This window comes from Scyliorhinus torazame, chromosome 12 (assembly GCF_047496885.1).
Source record: "Scyliorhinus torazame isolate Kashiwa2021f chromosome 12, sScyTor2.1, whole genome shotgun sequence".
NCBI classification, from domain to species: Eukaryota; Metazoa; Chordata; class Chondrichthyes; order Carcharhiniformes; family Scyliorhinidae; genus Scyliorhinus; species Scyliorhinus torazame.
Window position 1 is genome coordinate 36,737,660 of NC_092718.1, and position 21,289 is coordinate 36,758,948.

The window sequence follows — 21,289 nt, forward strand, 5'->3', positions numbered from 1 at the left end:
AATGGAATAGCTTGCAGTTTAACAAGCTTGTGAGATCAAATTAGGTTGTACAATGGTTTCAATGCTTATTCACATACTAAAAAGAACAATTGCATTCTATTTTGAACCCAGGACCATTTGACTTCAATTGAAATCTAGCCATATTTTGTTTTCCCAATGTCAAATGGCTCTGTAGTTCCTTTTTTGTAGAGAGAATCTAATGCTAACGTGCTGACCCATACTTTTCACAACTTTAAAATGAATGACCTTGAAAAATCCATGTCGAAAGAATTAATTTTTATTGAGCTGAGCAGCACTGCCGATACTGTAGAATCATTATTTTCACAAGTAATTTACAGCATGGCAAAAATGGTGATCGTCCACAAGATACTTGAACACTCTCCATCTTGTGAAAATCAAGAGTACTACAGTAACTACAATTTTTCTCTTTAAAAATATTGAATTACAAAAATTAAATGCTGTATGGAAAGCTACACATTCATCACTAGATTCATATATTAGATGATATTTAATTCAACAATAGTCCATAGTGCTTTCTCAAGGGAATAAATGTATCAGTTTGAATGCAAGGTGTCTTAATGTAACAATGATTATCTGGAAAATGTATATAGTACTGTTTAAGTATGAAGTACCATTATCCCCCAAAAAGTATTATTTAAGGAAAGGTTCTATGTACAAGCTCCTTGCACCTCTTTACACATTTGGTTAGATGATCAGTCATACTACTTGCATTCAAATGTTTCTTAGATATAAGTTTAGGAATAAATTTACATAGTTCACCTTTTACATCTGTTGTAACATTGGGTTGCATAGTATACAATCGTACAAAATTATAAGTACGTTTTTATAGCAAAGCGCAAGCCCAGCTTGTTCCAGATGTCAGTAGTATTTTAGCTTGTGTAGTTAGGGTTTCAGTGATACATGTGCAGATACGGAACATCTTTTATTAGTGGAATTGATGTTCTCATTGTGTGTACTTCATTATGATACTGCCATTGGAAGGAAATGAGATGATTTACTTTCTTTCTTTGTCCTTTTGCCTCTAATGGTCATTCCTTTCTGGTTCAAGGCAACAAACATTTTTTGGCCATTATGTGTCCACTTTGCTGAAGCGTACGTATTGTAATTATTTTCCTCTATAAGCTCTCTAAAATTGCAGTCTTCATTGCAGTTTCTCTGTGAAAAAGTGAAAGAAAAAAAATATTTATTACTATGGAAGCATTAGCTAGCTTTATTTGCAATTGATGATGATATTCATGTGTTAGCCTTAAATCATGTATTGATTTCATTACTTTGATAATACAAGCGACCCTTCGAAAACCTGGTAGGTAGGCAGTTAAATCTCTTGTTTTACATACCCGTCCTGAAGCTGGCAAAATCTCACTGTGTTATACTGCTGAGCAGCCAATCAAGGGCACGATCCTCAGGGCCCATTCGCCGTGGGCACAAATCCAGTTATGGCCACAAACTCTCGCGAGAGGGCCATAATGGGATTTGTAGTGGATAGATCTCAGTTTTAGATCATGACCGCCCCATGCCGGCATTGTAATCACTGGCCGTGAACCTGATTTCCATGAATATAAATGTATTTAATTTCATTGGATGGCTTAACGCCATTGCTTCCAGGTGCCTTAGATGTTGTCATGTCTCTCCCCCCCCCCCCCCCCCCCCCCCCCGCCGGCGGGAATCACAATTGGCTTTCAAAATAAAAAAACTGCCGTCATGACCATGTTGGGGTGCAGAGGTGCCTGGAGGCCCACGGGTTCAGAGCTGAGGCTGGGCAGTGCCGGGGGCACTGACAGAGTGCAAACCCTTCTCAATTTGCGAGGAGGGCTTCCCCTTATGTGTGCTCGGGGTGAAGAGGGATGCACGACGGAGAACGCATGGGGATGAGGGAGAGTTGGGGAGAGTGCCCGGCTACTTCCATGGTGGGGGGGGTCACCAGAGGCTTGTGGGAGGTGGGGGGGTCCTCTATGGCTGTGGAGGATGTATATTTTTAGTGCAGATTAGGGAGCCCTTTAAAGATGGCGCCTCGATCTCTGTGTAGCTGGGCTTGCAGGCTCTATGAGCCTCTGTCCTGCCAGAATGGTGGAGCAAAACACGCCCCCACCCCCCAATTTTTTTCTGACAAAGTCTCAGAAGATCTGGATAGGAAACCTAGCTGTGTTTCTGGGGAGAAATATGGTTGTCTTGTCAAACCTGGCACATTGCCTTCTTTTTTTAGAAAACCCCAATGCAAAGCTTTCTTTGCATATGGATGTCAGGTCCCAATGATGTGATTGGCACCTAACGGCAATTTTATCTCAGGCCCACATGCGGGAGATTTTACAACACTAGGCCAAACTGGGTTAGAAGAGCTTCAGCAATTTAAGATGAAAAAGTTAAGTGGTTTTCTTTCCTTCGTGTGTCCAGGAGGAGCAGTAATATTCCTCTATGCATCCCGGAAAGGCTTCTCCTGATAATGATTATGAATTAATGAAAGAGGTGTTTACATGTATTAGTCATGTGCAGTTAACATGAGGTTGATACATAGCTTATACTACCTATACAGTTCTTGGCAGCTGTAATCTCTATTTTTCAATCTAGCATAAGAAATGCCTGTGTTCCCTGCTGCGTATAAATCGCGAATGAAATTAATTATATGGTTGGTATGATGTGAGTAAATGCACTACTAAGTGTTTTTCTTCACAGAAGCAACCGGTGTTTGATGACAGGTTTATTCAAGCATTGATCAGTTCCTCCAGCCAAAATCAGGGTCACTGCACAACTGTTTTAAACAATAGATTGAAACGTCATACCCAAAAACAACATCTGTGAACCAGCTACACAATATAATCCTCATACTTTCACCAAACCTATTGTTTAGTTTGGCTGCCAAGAGAGATTACTGTGTTTCAGGTCTATGCTTGCCCTTGCACTAGATCTTCAGAACACATGTGACCTCTTTCCTCTTTTAAAAAAAACATAATTTTGAGAATATTACTCCTGATGTAGGTAATAGGACAATAAATGAGAAAAAAGTAACAGATTTTGTAGAATTTAGAATTCCTTGATCAAAAGATTAAGGGAGGGAAATTCATTCATTTAGCTACACAGACTTGTGCCAATTCTCAGGAGCATACGGCACTATGGGTTGCTACATATGTGGCCCACATGGTCTTCCTCTATGACATTAGTGAACGCTGAACATGTTATGGCCCATACCACTGCATGCCCCAAGATACATTTCTGCCACTAAGTTGTTCACCACAAGCTAAAATTCCCAACTTCTTCCTTTGTGACTGGATTCCTCATTTTGAATCTGTTGTCCAAAACACATGCCAAATTTACCTCTTTAATGAGTTACGAAAAGATTATTATCAATATGCTATTCAGCATTTGTTAAGTTGTTTATGTGAACAAAAACATTTTGGATTCCTGTACCATTCTCAATTAGCCATATCATGTCTTGTCTCCTCTTGTTTAAATTAATTTAAGATGTCCGTGTTGGAATGTGAAACAACTGCCTTATAAATTGAATGAAAATAGAATCATAGAATCTCTACAGTGCAGAAGGAGGCCATTCGGCCTATCGCGTCTGCACTGACCCTCTGAAAGAGCAACCCCCAGGCCCAATCCATTGACTTATCCACATAACTCCACCTAACCTTTTTTGGATCCACTAATATGCGACTATGCCGCACCACATATCGACGGCCTGCGGCCCATTCCCCGATGGTCCGCCCCTGACCGGCTGAGTTCCCGACGGCGCGTGACGCGTGTGGTCTCATCCGTCGGGAATTCAGCATGGCGGCTGCGGACTCAGTCCAGCGCTGCCACAGTCGGGGGAGGGCCGTTCCGCGGGCAGAGGGAACATTATTTGGGGTTGGGGGCACTGTGGTGGGCGGTCCAGGGCGCGCGAGCTGGCCAAAGGGGGGACTATTTTGCGTGCCAGGTCTTTGAGCGGCCTCCGCCATGAAGCACGGTGCGGTCGCTGCAGGCCGCTGCCGTGCACATGCGCGGCCACGGACCTGGCAATTCTCTGGGGCATATCAGCAGCTAGAGTCGGGTGCTCTACTCTGCTGTCCTGCTAGCCCCCAGCAAATTGGGGAATCGTTGGCCGTTTTGTGCCAGTTTTTCTGGTGTAAAAGACCATCGTTCCCACTCCGGCGTGGGGACACAGCCCCAGAATCGGAGAATCCAGCCCGTGGTTCTTCAGTTAATAGCAAAGCTTAATCTTCTCTTTAGTATGCGTTAGCTAGTTTGATTCAAAGCGCCAGCAAGACTGGTCAAAGAATAAACAGAATATGCTCATCTAGTTCTGTCTTAAAATTGACCATCAGAATTCTATGTACAGGTTAGAAATCTGGAACAAAAACAGAAAATGCTGGAAATACAACAAGTGAGTTGTTCATGTTAGACAAAATGATCCTTCCCTTTCATTGACCACATGTCCATTGTCTCGCAGGATCAGCTTCTGAGGAGACCGGGCCATCCAGAGTCGTACCTGCCCCCACCCCCCCGCCACCCAAGAGAACCACCTCGGAGGAAAGCTCCAAGGAGACAACCGGCGAGGCGTCACAACTGTTACACGCACCTTCCACCAGTGCAGAGATACACACCTCAGAGGGCGACAATAGTGGACATGCTTCTGGGGCACAATCTGGTTAGCAACATACAGTTGCTGGTGCACATCAGGTGGATGCAGGATCATCCAAAGGACACAGCAGTCAGAGATCTTCTGGATCCCAGGACACAGCTGGGTCCCAGAAGGATGCCGAGCCTTAGGGCAAGGTTCTCCCAGAGCTGATGCAATTACAGGACACAGCCTTGAGATGCAGGAGAGAAGTCAGTGACACTACAGTGACTGCATGGCCATTTGGCAGAATCCTAAAGGCTGCAGGCGCAGAAGATGGCGCTAACCATGCGTGGCACCAAGGGCTAATACTGCTAGGGTGGCGACCGCAGTGGACAGCCTGGAGCACAACATCCGCGTCTTGAGTGGTGGTGTTCAAGGCATGGCTCAGTCTGTAATGAACGTGGCTGAGGGACCAGCCAGGGCATAAGGGACTGGATTGACATCATGACCCAGTCGCTGAGGGACGTGTCCCAGACATAGGAGGACATTGCCGAGGCATTGCAGACCATGGCCCAGCCAATGAGGAACATCGCTGAGGGCGTTGACACCGTGTTGCAGACGATGGGGAGCCTCCAGGACTAGCAGCGCCAGATGGCTAAGAGTCCTCTGGAGATCATCCCAGCTGCCCCTTCGTCCCATGGAGTCCCCCATGGCCCTACAGGCACTGGCAATTAACAGGAAGCACTGGAGCCCAACCCGCGTCCTGCCACCAAGGAGACTATGAGCAAAACTGGGAAGGGGGATATGGGGGCTAGGGGAATGGGAGAGCTGGGAACAAAATGAGAGAGGGGGATTCGGGGTAGGGATGGAAATGGGAGAGGGGATGGGGTTGGAGGGAAGGAAATGGGGAGATGTTGAGCTGATGGACACAGCCTCATCCTAGGAGAATCTGGAGACGATGAGGGACCCCTGGTCCTCCTAGCATGTTGGATCATTGCTACCACCTGTCCTCCATCCTCCGGCTCCTCCTTGGGCTGGTCCTCCACCCCCTCCTGAACTGCTTCATTCTCCTCATCCTCAGATGAGGCCTCATGATCCTCCGCCTCCTCCTGTTCCTCCAGCATGTCACCCTGCTACAGTGCCAGATTGTGGAGGGGACAGGAGACAACACAAAGCAGGAGACCCTCTGGGGGCTTTATTGCGAGGCACCGCCAGAGCGGTCAAGTGATCGGAACCGCATTGTGAGCAGCCTGATGCACCATTCAACGACAGCACGGGTGGCAATGTTGGCCTCATTGTATCGGGTCTCTACCTCTGTCTCAGGCCTCTGCACTGGCGTTATCAGCCATGACCTCAATGGGTATCCCTTGTTCCCCCATGAGCCAACCCATCATCCTGGGGTGGTCCTTGAAGATGTAGCTATCCTGCACACTCCCAGGATAGCGGGCACATACATGTATAATTTGGAGGCAGTGGTTGCACACGATCTGAACATTCAGGGAGTGGAACGCCTTCCTTTTAATATAGGGGATTCCCTGCTGCCCTGGTGCTCGCAGGGTGACATGTGTGCTATCGATCGCCCCCTGGATCTGGGGAATCCGGACAATGTTACCAAATCCTGCAGCTTGGGTATCTTGGTGGGCCTGGCCTCGCTTGAAGGTGATATAGTCTGAGGCCGGGCATACAGAGCATCCATCACCTCCCAGATGCACCTGTGGGCAGATGACTGTACCTGGTCGAACCCTGGAATGACCCGGTGGCATAGACGTTTAGGGCTGTAGTGACCTTCACGGTCACCAGGAGAGGGTATCCTCCTCCTCTATGGGATGCCATGGCACAGGTGCCTCACTGCTTATCTACTGAGACGCAGGGCACAATTTACCTCCCTCATTGCGCCCGACTTGGTGTCGCAACAAAGCCATTGAGTCTCACGAGATTCGCAATGCTCAAGACGTCCCGCAAGATTCAACTGAACCTCATGAGACATCGCAATCTAGATCTCACTCTCGCTGCGTGCGTTCCAGATCAGCACATTTAAATGAGCCCAGGTGACACTCAGATTGGCAGGAGCACTGACATGGTGCCAGGCTGGCAGTGCCAAGATGCCTGGGTGCTAGGTTGCCTGTGCTAGGGATCGAGCTGGGAGTGCCTTGCCCATAAGAGGTGGGGCGAAAGGGGGCTTGAGGACCCTGGAAGAGCTACGTTTGGTGAAGTGGGGGGTCCGGAGGCCACGGTGGGGTTTCTGGTGGGGATGTTGAAAGATCGAGGCTCCCTTTTAAAATGGCGCCTGGATTCACGAGTAGTCTTCCTGCATTGGCAAGTTGAGCTCAGGAAATTACTAAAATGTGGCCTCAACAAGGTGGTTCCTCACTGAGGCTGGTGAATAGCGGGACATCGCCGAGAAACATGCGATGTTAAACATGCCTGAAACCGGACTCTGAATCGGGCATGCAGTCCTCTGCATCACATGGTGTCGACCAGCTAATTGAATGACCAACAACGCTTATACGCCTTGGGCCATCGCTGGCCTCCTCTTCTGGATCCAGAGCCTGATGGGGGGCTAGGACTTCAGGGTATGGGGTGGCCCCCTGCACATGCCGCCTCCAGCCTGTGTTGCTGCTGCTGCCATTTACGGTCTCTGGCCACCTCGGCTGCCACAAGCAACATGAGGGCTGCCGCTCCAGGATCGACGCCAGCAAACATTGTTATATCTGGAAGGAATTGGAGAAGGAGAAAGACTGACAATCTGTTAGGGCTTCCATCCGGACCCTTCTAATCCCCTAAGCCCTTCTCTCAGAGTACCATCAGTGTTGAGGAAGATGAGGTGCTCTCATAACTAACAAGGCTAATTCCTCATTTGAAATAGCCTTCAACTATGAAGCTGGAGGCTGTTCACAGTCAAAGGGAGTGAAATTGAATTTCAGGATAGAATCTGGAGCAAGGCTCTGTCCTGGAAGACTATGGCAGGACAGACAGGCTGTAGCTGTGGTTGTCCTGTTATTGGTCTCCACAATCTTTAAAGATGGCTTGAAGGCCTGACAGATGCAAAGTCCCTCACTAGTCTGTCGTTCCCCCCCCCCACCGACCGCCACCACCACCAGCCCAGGGTCGACTCCTGACCTGGAATACTTCAGCTCCCTGACCAAACCCAACCCCTCTGAAGTGTTCCCCACCCCATCCCGAGTGGGGAAGCGGCAGTGGGGTAGAGCACCCGATGATTGTCTGGGGGAGAGAGGGGATGGAGTTCCACTTCAGTGCCGATTGGAGCATCCTTTAAAGATGGTGCCCCGATCTCTGTGGAGCTGACCTTGCCGACTCTATCAGGCCCCGCCCCACGAGAGTGATGACATATACCCCACCCACTTTTTTCTTTTACACAGAGAGGCTTAACATCTGGAGGGAAAACTGGTCTGTGCAGCTGGAGAGCTCCACACCATTTTAAGTCTGAGCCTGACATTTTGAAAAAATTGGGGGCGAGATTTTCCATTTCCCGACGCCGATTTCATAATTGGTGATCGGGCGGAGAATCCATTTTTATGACTGAATCGAGTGCGGCGCCTATTTTACGCAGGTTATGCATGCTCTACCAAAACAGTGTCATCGCGGCACGTGCCGCACGCCGTTCAGATGGCCTCAGGGCGTCTCCTGGAGGCCCTCCCCAAATGCTCTGCCCCCGATGGGCCGTGTTCACAACGTTGTGGGGGACGTGTGGTCCCAGTCGTGCGGGAACCTGGTGTGGCTGCAGACTGTGCCCAACACCGCCACAGTCGGGCGGCAGCCGTGCTGCTGGCCGGGGGGGCTTTGGTGAGGGCTGTGAGGACTGTTGGAGGGTGGCCAGGGGGTGGCAAAGGGATGTCCAGCGGGGCACTATCTGACAGGTGGGGTCCGCGCACGGCCGGCGCCATGCTGTACAGTGCGACCGTTGCAGGTCATCGCCATGCACATGCGCGGCCATAGACCCGGCAATTCTCTGGCCGTTTATTTTGTGCAGGCCGGGCATTTTAAATGTGGCACGGCTGCTAGCCCCTCACGGTCGGAGGATCGGATGCTGGGGCGCCGCCGATTTTTCTCACGTAAAACGCCCCGGATCCTCCGGACATCGCCTCAAAATCAGATAATTTAGCCCTAGGTTAGATTTTACCCAACCTTTCATGAATAAGTAGTGTTATATCAGTATAACAACATTACATACCCGGTCAAACCTCTTATGAATTTTATGGTTCAATGAGATCCCCTCTCATTCTTCTAAATTCAATTGAGTATAGGCCTAGTGTACTCAATTTCTCCTCATAGAATCAAACAGATGTATACTTTACTACTACATAAATCAAGAGACTTGGTAGAAAAATTATGTTATTATTTTTTTCAAGCATAAACTAATATAGATTGACAGTTGGTTTAAAAACCTCATTAGTGACTTAATTAATCTCTCACAGATCAGAGCTCTCTACAAAAAAAAAAATCATGTTACTATTTTTTTCAAGCATCGGCCAATATGGATTGACAGTTGGTTTATAAACCTTATTAGTGACTTAATTAATCTTAAGATAGAGCTCTTTACAAAAACCATATTGCCGTATCTTAAAATGTTTCTGGATTCTACTTGTCAACTATCCATGAATGGTGAAGACTGAGGAGCCTGCACAATTTCCTCAGTGATAGTTTAGTTGACTTGAACCTGAGGGTTACATGTAATTTTGCCTGGCATTCCACCAACTTCCAAAATAAGCCAAGACCATCACACACTCCACCAGAACTCTTCCATATAGAGGAAAGCAAGATTGGTTAAAAGAGTTGTGCCTAACCCAGTCAAACATTTACCCTTCTCTTTCAAACTCCCATAACAGTTACCTCTGTCTCCCAACATCCCCCCTCTAAAATTCACTCTTTCTCCTTCAACTGTTTTCTCAAGCGTTTAACCCTCCATCTCCCCTCAGAATATTCACCCATGTCATCCAACACACGCCAACTGCCCACCATTCCCCCCAACAGACATCAACGACCCCTCGCCAGCCAAACAAACACCAACTGCATAAATCAATAGTTAGGTCACAGCTAGGGTATTGTGTACAGACAATAAGACCATAAGATATAGGAGCAGAATTAGGCTATTCAGCCCATCGAGTCTGCGCCGCAATTTGATCTTACTGATATGTATCTCATCCCCATTCTGCCCGTAACCACTGGTCCCCTTATTAATTAAGAACCTATCTATCTCAGTCTTAACAAGACACTCAGTGACTTGGCCTCCTGCTTACCACATTACAGGAAGGATGTGATTGTATTAGAGTGAATACAGATTACATTATGAAGATGTTGCCAGGAATATAAAATTTTAGCCATGAGATAAAATTGGATCGGCAGGTGTTGTCTTCTTTAGAACAGTGGAGGCTGGGAAGATTTAATTGAGGTATATGAAATTATGAGAAGCTTAAATAGAGTGGCTCAGAAGGATGTATTTCCCTTAGAAGAAAGGCCCATAACCGGGGACATAGATATTTTTAATTGACAGAAGAATTAAAGTGGAAGTCGAGGTTTTCACCCAGAGAGTGGTGGTGATCTGGAACTCACTGCCTGAAAGGATAGAGGAAGAAACCTTCATCATATCTAAAAATACTTGGATATGCATTGGAAGAGTGGTAATTTACAGGGCTACTGGGAATTAGGATTAGACCTGGATAGTTTTTTTTGCTGTCAGTTCAGACATGATGAACTGACTGGCATCGTCTGGGTCCTAAATTTTCTATGTTTTAATGTAACTGCTGATGAGTCTTCCGATAACTACCAGCTGCCCAGATCCCCAACTGACACCAATTATCCCAAACTCCCAACAATATTAACTCCCACCCTTACAAACACCACCTGCCCCCACTTCCCCCAACTATTCTCAATCGCAATCAGGACTTGCTATGAAACGTAAACTGTAATATTTTATGAATTCCCAGTGTAGTGATAGCATGGTTGTGTTGTAATTCATCGACTGATCACTAGGAGTCTTATTAGTATGTAAGTGAAGGTCAGAGTCAGGTGACCTCAGACTGACTAGGGAGCTGGGAGAGAGATAATGGTTCGTGCATGTTGATACTGTTATTCATCTGTTGTTTTGTATATATTTGACCCACAGTTAATGTTAATAAATCATTGATAGCTTTAGCCACAAGTGTTCTTGTAATATAAATCAGGCCATCCGACAAGAACATTACATGGTACCAAGGTTGGATGATATTAAACACTGAGAGAAACTATCAGCCTGCCACAAGGTCCACAGAGATTTTCAGATTTTGCAGATTGCAAGAATGAACCACATGGAGTCGTTGAAGCCACCAATGAGTCTCACGTTTCATGCTAATGTAGACCGCAACTGGCGTGTGTTTAAACAACAATTTAATCTGTTTTGTACTGCACTAAATTTAGGTGATCAATCAGATACGCGTAGGGAAGCGATGTTGCTAACAACAGGGCCCGAAGCAATTGCTGTGTTTAATACGTTTAAATTTGCAAACAATGAAGATAGTAAAAAGTTTAGTGAAGTAATTTGAACATTTGATGAACAGTGCAGCCCCAGAAATAGTGAAATGTATGAATGCTATGTGTTTAGATCATGTTTACAGAAGACAGGAGAGTCCATAGATCATTTCATCACTGATTTAAAGTTAAAAGCTAAAACCTGTAATCTGTCTGCAGTGGAATCTTCCATGATTCGGGACCAGATTGTGTTTGGTGTGAATGTAAATAAGCTGAGGGAATGGTTGCTGTCTTTGGAACAAATAGTTAAGATTTGTCAGGCTCACAAGCTAGCAGCACAGAATTTTTAAATGTTTCTCAGTAATGGCGGCGTCTTCTTGGTGAAAAGCACTCCGGTTGCCGCCCTTTTTCCAAAAAGACAGGAACTTCCAAAAAAAGGCAGGAAAGTTCCTGCAGCTCCTCACACACCAATACACAGGCTAAAGATCAAGACAAAGTATTTCTGTGTAAAAGGTGTGGTCAATGGCACAAATTAAGTTAGTGCCCAGCGTTTGGCAAGTTGTGTTTCAGGTGCAAAGGAAAAAAATCACTTTGCTCAGAATTGTTCCTCCAAACTCAACCCCAGATCAGTCAGCATCAGTGGAAGACACAGTCTCCAGTGATGAAACATCATTGGTTGTTGGAGTAATAACAGAGAAGAATAATTTTTTGGAGACATCACAAAATTCTCCAGCACTTAAAAATTCCAAGCTGATACTCCATTTAAAATAAATACGGTCGATGAGGAAAAATGGCTGCTACCATTTGAAGTGAACATAGAACATTACAGCGCAGTACAGGCCATTCGGCCCTCGATGTTGCGCCTACCTGTGAAACCACTCTAAAGCCCATCTACACTATTCCCTTATCGTCCATATGTCTATCCAATGACCATTTGAATACCCTTAGTGTTGGCGAGTCCACTACTGTTGCAGGCAGGGCATTCCACACACTTACTACTCTCTGAGTAATGAACCTACCTCTGACATCTGTCTTATATCTATCTCCCCTCAATTTAAAGCTATGTTCCCTCGTGCTAGACATCACCATCCAAGGAAAAGGCTCTCACTGTCCACCCTATCCAATCCTCTGATCATCTTGTATGCCTCAATTAAGTCACCTCTTAACCTTCTTCTCTCTAATGAAACCAGCCTCAAGTCCCTCAGCCTTTCCTCATAAGATCTTCCCTCCATACCAGGCAACATTCTGGTAAATCTCCTCTGCACCCTTTCCAATGCTTCCACATCCTTCCTTTAATGCTGCGACCAGAATTGCACGCAATACTCCAAATGTGGCCGCACCAGAGTTTTGTACAGCTGCAACATGACCTCATGGCTCCGAAACTCAATCCCTCTACCAATAAAAGCTAACACACTGTACGCCTTCTTAACAACCCTCTCAACCTGAGTGGCAACTTTCAGGGATCTATGTACATGGACACCGAGATCTCTCTGCTCATCCACACTGCCAAGAATCTTACCATTAGCCCAGTACTCTGTCTTCCTGTTATTCCTTCCAAAATGAATCACCTCACACTTTTCTGCATTAAACTCCATTTGCCACCTCTCAGCCCAGCGCTGCAGCTTATCTATGTCCCTCTGTAACTTGTAACATCCTTCCGCACTGTCCACAACTCCACCGACTTTAGTGTCATCTGCAAATTTACTCACCCATCCTTCTACGCCCTCCAGGTCATTTATAAAAATGACAAACAGCAGTGGCCCCAAAACAGATCCTTGTGGTACACCACTAGTAACTGGACTCCAGTCTGAACACTTCCCATTCAACCACCACCCTTTGTCTTCTTCCAGCTAGCCAATTTCTGATCCAAACTGCTAAATCTCCCTGAATCCCATGCTTCCGTATTTTCTGCAGTAGCCTACCGTGGGGAACCTTATCAAACACTTTACTGAAATCCATATACACCACATCAACTGCTTTACCCTCATCCACCTGTTTGATCACCTTCTCAAAGAACTCAATAAGGTTTGTGAGGCACGACCTACCCTTCACAAAACCGTGTTGACTATGTCTAATCAAATTATTCCTTTCCAGATGATTATACATCCTATCTCTTATAAACCTTTCCAAGATTTTGCCCACAACAGAAGTAAGGCTCACTGATCTATAGTTACCGGGGTTGTCTCTACTCCCCTTCTTGAACAAGGGGACAACATTTGCTATCCTCCAGTCTTCTGGCACTATTCCTGTTGACAAAGATGACTTAAAGATCAAAGCCAAAGGCTCAGCAATCTCCTCCCTAGCTTCCCAGATAATCCTAGGATCAATCCCATCCGGCCCAGGGGACTTATCTATGTTCACCCTTTCCAGAATTGTTAACACCTCCTCCTGATGAACCTCAAGCCCTTCTAGTCTAGTAGCCTGAATCTCAGTATTCTCCTCGACAACATTGTCTTTTTCCTGTGTGAATACTGACGAAAAATATTCATTTAGCACCTCTTCTATCTCCTCGGACTCCAAGCACAACTTCCCACTACTGTCCTTGACTGGCCCTACTCTGAATCCGAGTCATTCTTTTATTCCTGACATATCTATAGAAAGCTTTCTGGTTATCCTTGAAGGATCCATTGGTCCAATCGCAGTTAGACACTGGTGCCAAAGCCAATTTAATCAGCCTGACTGATTTAAAAAATCAAATAATTCAGCCGATTAGAAGAAATCACAAAATATCTCTGAGAGATTATAATGGTTCCAGCATTAAATGTTATGGTGCTTGTTCCCTGAGTGTGGTGGTGAAGAACACATTTTATTCCATCCCATTCTGTATTGTATCTGAGGGCTTGGATTCATTATTGGTTTTAGTGCAGTTGGTATATAGCATCCACAAAGGATTGGATCAACACTCCTACGATTCTGAAAACATTATCAGCAAATTCAGCGATGCGTTCACAGGTTTTGGTGCACTACCATTCACCTACAAGCTACAACTCAAAGAGGATGCAAAACCGGTGATACAGGCACCAAGAAGAGCATCTGCACCTCTTTGGGATTACCTCAAAAAGGAGCTAGACAGAATGACAAAATTAAAAGTAATCAGAAAGGTAGAAGAACCTACCGATACATTTAGAGCTTTAGCTACAAGTGTTCTTGGAATATAAATCAGGCCATCCGACAAGAACATTACACCCAGTGTCTGGAGTTGTACACCTGAGAACCCTTATCGAGTCTAAGATAAGGAACCTTCAAGTGTGACTGATTACTTAAAAGAGCAGCCCAAGAATAACTGAAATCCGAGTTTGGGCGAGGCAGCTGGGAGTCCCTGACTATTGGTTGAATTTGACTGGCATACAGCAAAGGTCAGAAAGATGTTGGCATTTCAGTCTTACAATTTTGAAAAATTCCAAGGTTTCAGAGTTCTGCTAAAGCACGAGAAATGCTTTACTTAGAAATTGCATTTCTCGTGATAACTTTGCAAGAGCTGACATGTCTAAAGGATAATCCTCCTCATACCAGGAATTAGTCCAGTGAACCTTTGTGGCACTTCCTCTCGGGCAAGGTGACTAAAATTGTATACTGCTTCATATATGGGACACGGTTGAATGGCCTCATCGCGCATGGCTTGTGACGCGACGAGGCCGTTAAATCGCGCAAGATTTACGATGCTCAGGACATCGCACGATGAGATATCGCGAGACGTCGGTACCTGGATCTCGCCCTCACAGACTCCGAGAAACACCCCGCTATTCTCACTCCAAATCATGCACACCGTCTCATCAAGGCCCTCCATTATTGTAGAATACTTGTTTACATTTATTTATTTATTATTTTATAAATTCAGAGTACACAATTATTTTTTGTTCCAATTAAGGGACAATTTAACGTGGCCAATCCACCTACCCTGCACATCTTTGGGTTGTGGGGGTGAAACCCATGCAGACACGGGGAGAGTGTGCAAACTCCACACGGACAGTGGCCCAGGGCCGGGATTTGAACCCGGGTCCTCAGTGCCGTAGGCAGCAATGCTAATCACTGTGCCATGTGCCGCCCCTTTGTTTACATTTACACGCAAATCCATTTATGATAAGGGTTAATATACTGTTTGCTTTCCTAATTTCTTGCTTTATCTGCATGTTAATGTCATGTGATTCATCTACAAGGACACCCAGATACAACTGAATATCAAGATTTCTTAATCTCTCACCATTTACAAAATATTCTGCTTTTCTATTTTTCCTTTCAAAGTGTATAATTAACACCTCTGTAAATTATGGATGGAATTAATGGCTACTTAAGGGCCTCCTCCCACCATGGCTGGGATTTTTTCCATGGAGGGTTCAGCCAATGCTCAGTGTCCAGGCTCCCAGTTTTTACCTAACAGCATCATACCTAAGCCTGTCCCATCAGAGATTGCCCCCTCAGATATTTTGGCCCCTTTCACATTTCTGCTCCCCCCTCCTGCCATTCCAATCCTGAACCCCCATTCACCTGGGCCTTCCAACCTGGCCCCAGCGAGACCCCAGGTTTACCTGTAAGTCCGGACTTCATGACTCCTCTGTTTTGGGGACAGCCAGCAATCCCAGCAGTGGCCATTGTTCCATTTTACTGCTAGACAGCTCTCAGAGTTAAGACTTCTTCTCCACTGGGGTGGAAGGGAAGGCCTTCCCTGAGCCAATCAACAGCCTAATAGATATTAAATAGTTGTGGGGCAAGCCATCAATGTGGTGGTAGTCTTGCCTCTGACTTTTACATCATTGGACAAGGCCACTCCAACCCATTCTCAAAGCCCCCCACTCACTGCATAAAATACAGCCCTATTTTCTACCTGCCATGTTCTTTCCCATCACGTAACCTTTCTATATCGCTTTGCAACCTTATTGCATTCCCTCACAGTCTTCTATCCCATCTAACTTTGTATCATCAGCAAACCTGGATGCATTAAACTTTTTCCTTGGTGACACTATGTCCCCAAGACTGTAGGAATTCCCATTTAAGAACATTAATGTTAAAGAATAATAAAAAAATGTGTATAATTGATAATTAATAAGCGTGGTATTTTGTGTACAGGCTTACCTTGCTATATAATTTTCCAGATTTGTTCATTGCTAGGAAATAGTCACTTTCTACGCCTCGGATTGCAACCACTCCAACAGACACAGTTCTGATTTCCAGAATACCTGTAATAGATTACAATGCCATCTTTAACCAATTCACACTAATCACTTTGAATTATTAATTATTGAAGGAATACAGTTCTAGTTTGCTGTTAATCAGTTTCAGCTTGGAGGTTTTGGTTCAGAATTATTACATACCTGGGATATCTTATTAAATCATCAGCAGACAGAATTCCACACATGCATGACAGATTTAGAATTTCCATGAGTATGACCTCTATACTAACATTAGTTGCTGAAATATATGTCTGTGTTCTGATCAACAAGATAGAGGTTGAATTTCAAGCTTCCCACGGTTTATCCTCAAAGAACTTTAATAAGCATATCCTATGATCTTGGGACACCTCTGACCTGACTGTGTCATGTATGTTTCATGGGAAATGTAACAGCTTCACCTAGTATAACCAGAAATAATGATGTGTTATGGACATGGTGCAGGCAATTATATATTTTTAAAACTAAAATGTTAGTACCCTAGATGAAACACATGGTTGTATATCATGAAACGCAACTATGTCGCAAATACTGTGTTTCGTCCTAGTCAGAAAATTCTTGTGAATTATTGAAATAAATTAGCCAAATAACTTGAGTTGTAGATATGAAGGATGTGCTGTTATTAATATTCAAACATAATCCTGTGCACTCATTTAAAGAATATACTGTGCAGAAAACTGATAAGAAACAAATATGCTGTAAAATAAATGATTTACATATTATCTTGTGGGCTTAAACGTGAGTCCTTTAAAAATTTGAAATGATACATTACTAATTCACTGTAAACAAGATTACATCAAAAGTTTCATTATTTTAAGACATTTATACATTAATGTAACATTTCTTGTACTTTATTTGAATCCAGTATGGGTGTAAAGACAAGTTCTATTGTACAAACAATGCAATTTTTTTTTTAAAGGCAGAGGTTTTTTTTTCAGGCCGTTTTTCTATGACAGAGTGAGATCGATTCTTGATAAGTAAGGGGGTGAAAGGTTATTGGGGGTAGGTGGGAATGTGGAGTTGAGGTTATAATCTGAGTAACCATGACCTTATTGAATGTTGGCGCATGCACGAAGGGCCGAGTGGCCTACTCCTGCTTCTAATTCATATGTTTGTATGTTAAAAATCAAAATATAGGGACTTCCGGTTGCGGCTACGCAGAGCTAAGTCGCACGTTCGGCAGCTCCCGCTTGGAACGGACTTTTGGGCTCTTTTCAGGGCCCCCAATGGCATTCTTTCAACATTTCCCGGTGTGGGAAGAAGACTGCAACATTCCCCCGGCAGTGTATGGCTTGGACCAGGAGCGGGGCAACTAAAAAAGTGGTGGTGAAGCCAAAGAAAGTGCGAGGGAAGAAGAGCAAGATGGCCGTGGGCGGGGACCAGGCAGCATGGATGCAGTGGGCGCAGGAGCAGCAGGATGTTATCCAGCGCTGCTTCAGGGAGCTCAAGGCGGACCTGCTGGAGCCGATGAAGGCTTCTATTGATAAGCTGCTGGAGACCCAGACGGCCCAGGGGTGGCGATCCGCGAGGTCCGACAAAAGATCTCAGATAACGAGGACGAGATCTTGGGCCTAGCGGTAAAGGTGGAGGCGCACGAGGCGCTCCACAAGAAATGGCAGGAACGGTTCAAGGAGATGGAGAATCAGTCGAGGCAGAAGAATCTGCGGATCCTGGACCTCCTGGAGGGGTTGGATCTGGGGGCCTGTGTGGTCACCATGTTAAACTCGCTGATGGGAGCGGGGTCCTTCCAGGGGCCCCTGGAGCTGGAAGGGGCCCATAGAGTGCTGGCGAGGAGGCCCAAGGCTAACGAGCTGCCGCGGGCGGTGCTGGTGCGGTTTCATCGGTTCGCTGATCGGGAGTGCGTACTCAGGTGGGCCAAGAAAGAGAGGAGCAGCAGGTGGGAGAACGCGGAGGTTCGAATATATCAGGATTGGAGCGCGGAGGTGGCGAAGAAGAGGGCTGGGTACAACCAGGTGAAGGCGGTGCTGCACAGGAAGGGATGAAGTTTGGCATGCTGCAGCCGGCGCGTCAATGGGTCACCTACAAGGACCGGCACCATTATTTTGAGTCCCCGGAGGAGGCGTGGGCCTTTGTTCAGGCCGGGAAGCTGGACACAAACTGAGGGTCGGGATGGGGGGGCGGGCGTGGTGATGGTCGGGGATTGTTGTTGTTGTGTTACATTTTGAGGGGGGGTTCTTTGCTCTTGTTTCTTTTTGGTTCAGTGTGGGTGGTTAGGGTGGGTTGGGCACTGTTTCGGTTGGGTCTGTCGGGTGGGCTCTTGGAGGGGGCAAGTAAATGGAGTAGGGGGTGGATAGCCGGTAGGGGGGATGGGGCCCCGCGGGGGAGGGGGAGGCCCGAGTCGGGGGTGAGGGGACTGGGCCTGTAAAAGGAGCTGCGCCAGAGGAGGCGGGGCTGGGCTGTTGCAAAGCGCGGGCTTTTTCCAGCGCTGAAGGCTGTAGGGGGCGGGGTGGGGAAGCGCGGGTTTTTTCCCACGCTTGGGATGGAAGGGGGAGGCAGAGAGCCTGCTGGTGGTAATGGAGGGGGAGGGGAAATCCCACAAGGGGAGGAGTCGAAGGAGAGGCAGGAGTGGCCGGGGTCAGCAGGAGTCAGCTGACTTGTGGGAGTGCAATGGGGGGAGCAATGCAGCTAGGAGTGATCCTAGCTGGGGGTGGGTGGGGGGGTGTGTGGGGGGGAACCGGGTTGCTGCTGGTCAAGGGGGAGCCGGAACGAGTAGAGGGGGTTGGGACAGGGGTCTGCTGCCGTGGGGAACGGGGTGGGGGCGCATGGCTGGCCGAGGAGGGGTTATGGCTAGTCGGCGGGGGATGGAGCGGGTAGCCCCCTGATCACCTGCAACGTAAGGGGACTGAACGGGCCGGTCAAGCGGGCCCGCGTGTTCGCGCACCTGAAGGGGCTCAAGGCGGATGTGGTCATGCTCCAGGAGACACACCTGAAGGTGACAGACCAGGTTAGATTGAGGAAGGGGTAGGTAGGTCAGGTGTTTCATTCGGGGCTGGATGCCAAAAATCGGGGGGGTGGCGATCTTGGTGGGAAAGAGGGTGTCGTTCGAGGCGTCGAGCATTGTGACAAACAATGGCGGCAGGTACGTAATGGTAAGTGGTAAGCTGCAAGGGTAGAGGGTGGTGCTGGTCAACGTGTACGCCCCGAACTGGGACGATGCGGGTTTTATGCGGCGCATGTTGGGTCGGAGCCCGGACTTGGAAGTGGAGGCCTGATAATAGGGGGGGACTTTAACACGGTGTTTGATCCGGCACTGGACCGCTCCAGGTCTAGGACGGGTAGGAGGCCGGCGGCGGCTAAAGTGCTGAGGGGGTTTATGGACCAGATGGGAGGGGTGGACCCTTGGAGGTTTGCAAGGCTGGGGGCTAGGGAATTTTCATTCTTCTCACACATTCATAAGGCCTATTCCCGGATCTACTTTTTTGTTATGAGCAGGGCGCTGATTGCGAGAGTAGAGGATACCGAGTACTCGGCGATAGCCATTTCGGATCACACCTCGCATTGGGTAGATCTAGAGCTGGGGCAGGAGAGGGGCCAGCGCCCGTTGTGGCGCTTGGCGGTGGGGCTGTTGGCGGACGAGGAAGCATAGAGAGATACCTGGAGGCCAACGATAACGGGGAGGTCCGCGTAGGGATGGTTGGGAGGCGCTGAAGGCGGTGGTTAGGGGAGAGCTGATCTCCATTAGGGCCCACAAGGAGAGGAGAGAGCAGAGTGAGAGGGAGAGGCTGGTGGGGGAGTTGATAAGGGTAGACAGGAGGTACGCGGAGGTGCCGGAGGAGGGACTGTTGAGGGAGAGGCGTAGCCTCCAGGCCGAATTCGACCTCTTGACCACCAGGAAGGCGGAGGCACAGTGGAGGAAGGCCCAGGGGGTGATTTATGAATATGGGGAAAAGGCAAGTCGGATGCTGGCGCATCACCTTCGGTAGCGGGACGCAGCTAGGGAGATCGAGGGAGTTAAGGATAGGGGAGGGTGTGTGGTGCGGAGTGGGGTTGGCATCAATGGGGTCTTCATGGACTTTTATAAGGAACTGTCTCAGTCCGAGCCCCCACTGGAGGAGGGAGGGTTGGGCCGCTTTATGGACCAACTGAGGTTCCCGAAGGCGGAGGAGGGATTGGTGGCAGGATTGGGGGGTCCGATTGGGCTGGAGGAGCTGACCAAAGGGATAGGGAGCATGCAGGCGGGGAAGGCACCGGGGCCGGACGGTTTCCCAGTCAAATTCTACAAAAAATATGTGGATCTGTTGGGCCCGTTGCCGGTTAGGACCTTCAATGAGGTAAGGGAGGAGGGGGCCTTGCCCCCGACGATGTCCCGGGCACTGACCTCCTTGATCCTGAAGCGGGACAAGGATCCCCTGCAGTGTGGGTCGAACAGGTCGATTTTATTGTCAAATGTAGATGCCAAGGTGCTGGCGAAGGTCTTAGCCACGAGAATTGAGGATTGGGTGCCGCAGGTTATCCTTGAAGACCAGACGGGGTTCGTGAAGGGAAGGCAGTTGAACGCGAATGTGCGGAGGCTCCTGAACTTTATTCTGATGCCGGCGAGAGAGGGGGAGGCGGAGATAGTGGTGGCGATGGACGCTGAGTAGGCCTTCGATAGGGTAGAGTGGGGGTACTTGTGGGAGGTGCTGAAGAGGTTCGGGTTTGGGGAGGGGTTCGTCAGGTGGGTCAGGCTGTTGTACGAGGTCCTGATGGTGAGTGTCGCCACGAACAAGAGGAGGTCTGAGTACTTTTGGTTGCATCGAGGGACGAGGCAGGGGTGTCCCCTGTCCCCCCTGCCCTTCGCACTGGCGATTGAACTATGGACTATTGGCTATGGCACTGAGGGAGTCGAGTAACTGGAGGGGGCTGGAGCAGGGTGGGGAGGAGCATAGGGTGTCGCTGTATGGGGACGACTTGCTGCGATATGTGGCGGACCGGTGGGTGGAATGCCGGAGGTAATGAGGATCCTCAGGGAGTTCGGGGTTTTCTCAGGGTACAAACTCAACATGGGGAAGAGCGAGTTGTTCGTGGTTCACCCAGCGGACCAGGAGAGGGGGATTGGCGAGCTCCCACTAAAAAGGGCGGAGAGGAGCTTCAGGTATTT

At 47.6% G+C, this 21,289-nt stretch overlaps 1 protein-coding gene across 1 annotated transcript in view; it reads right to left on the bottom strand.

The window, feature by feature from the left end:
• Positions 1 to 261: 261 nt before the first annotated feature.
• The window catches only part of fgf7 (fibroblast growth factor 7), a 135,883-nt gene continuing 114,855 nt past the window's right edge, over positions 262 to 21,289 (bottom strand). Inside the window, exons 3-4 of the mRNA XM_072470677.1 lie at positions 16,094 to 16,197; positions 262 to 1,176 (exon numbers count right to left, since the gene is read on the bottom strand). Of these exons, the coding sequence (XP_072326778.1) occupies positions 982 to 1,176; positions 16,094 to 16,197 (299 nt within the window). The 3' untranslated portion in view covers positions 262 to 981. The remainder of the gene's footprint in view (positions 1,177 to 16,093; positions 16,198 to 21,289) is intronic.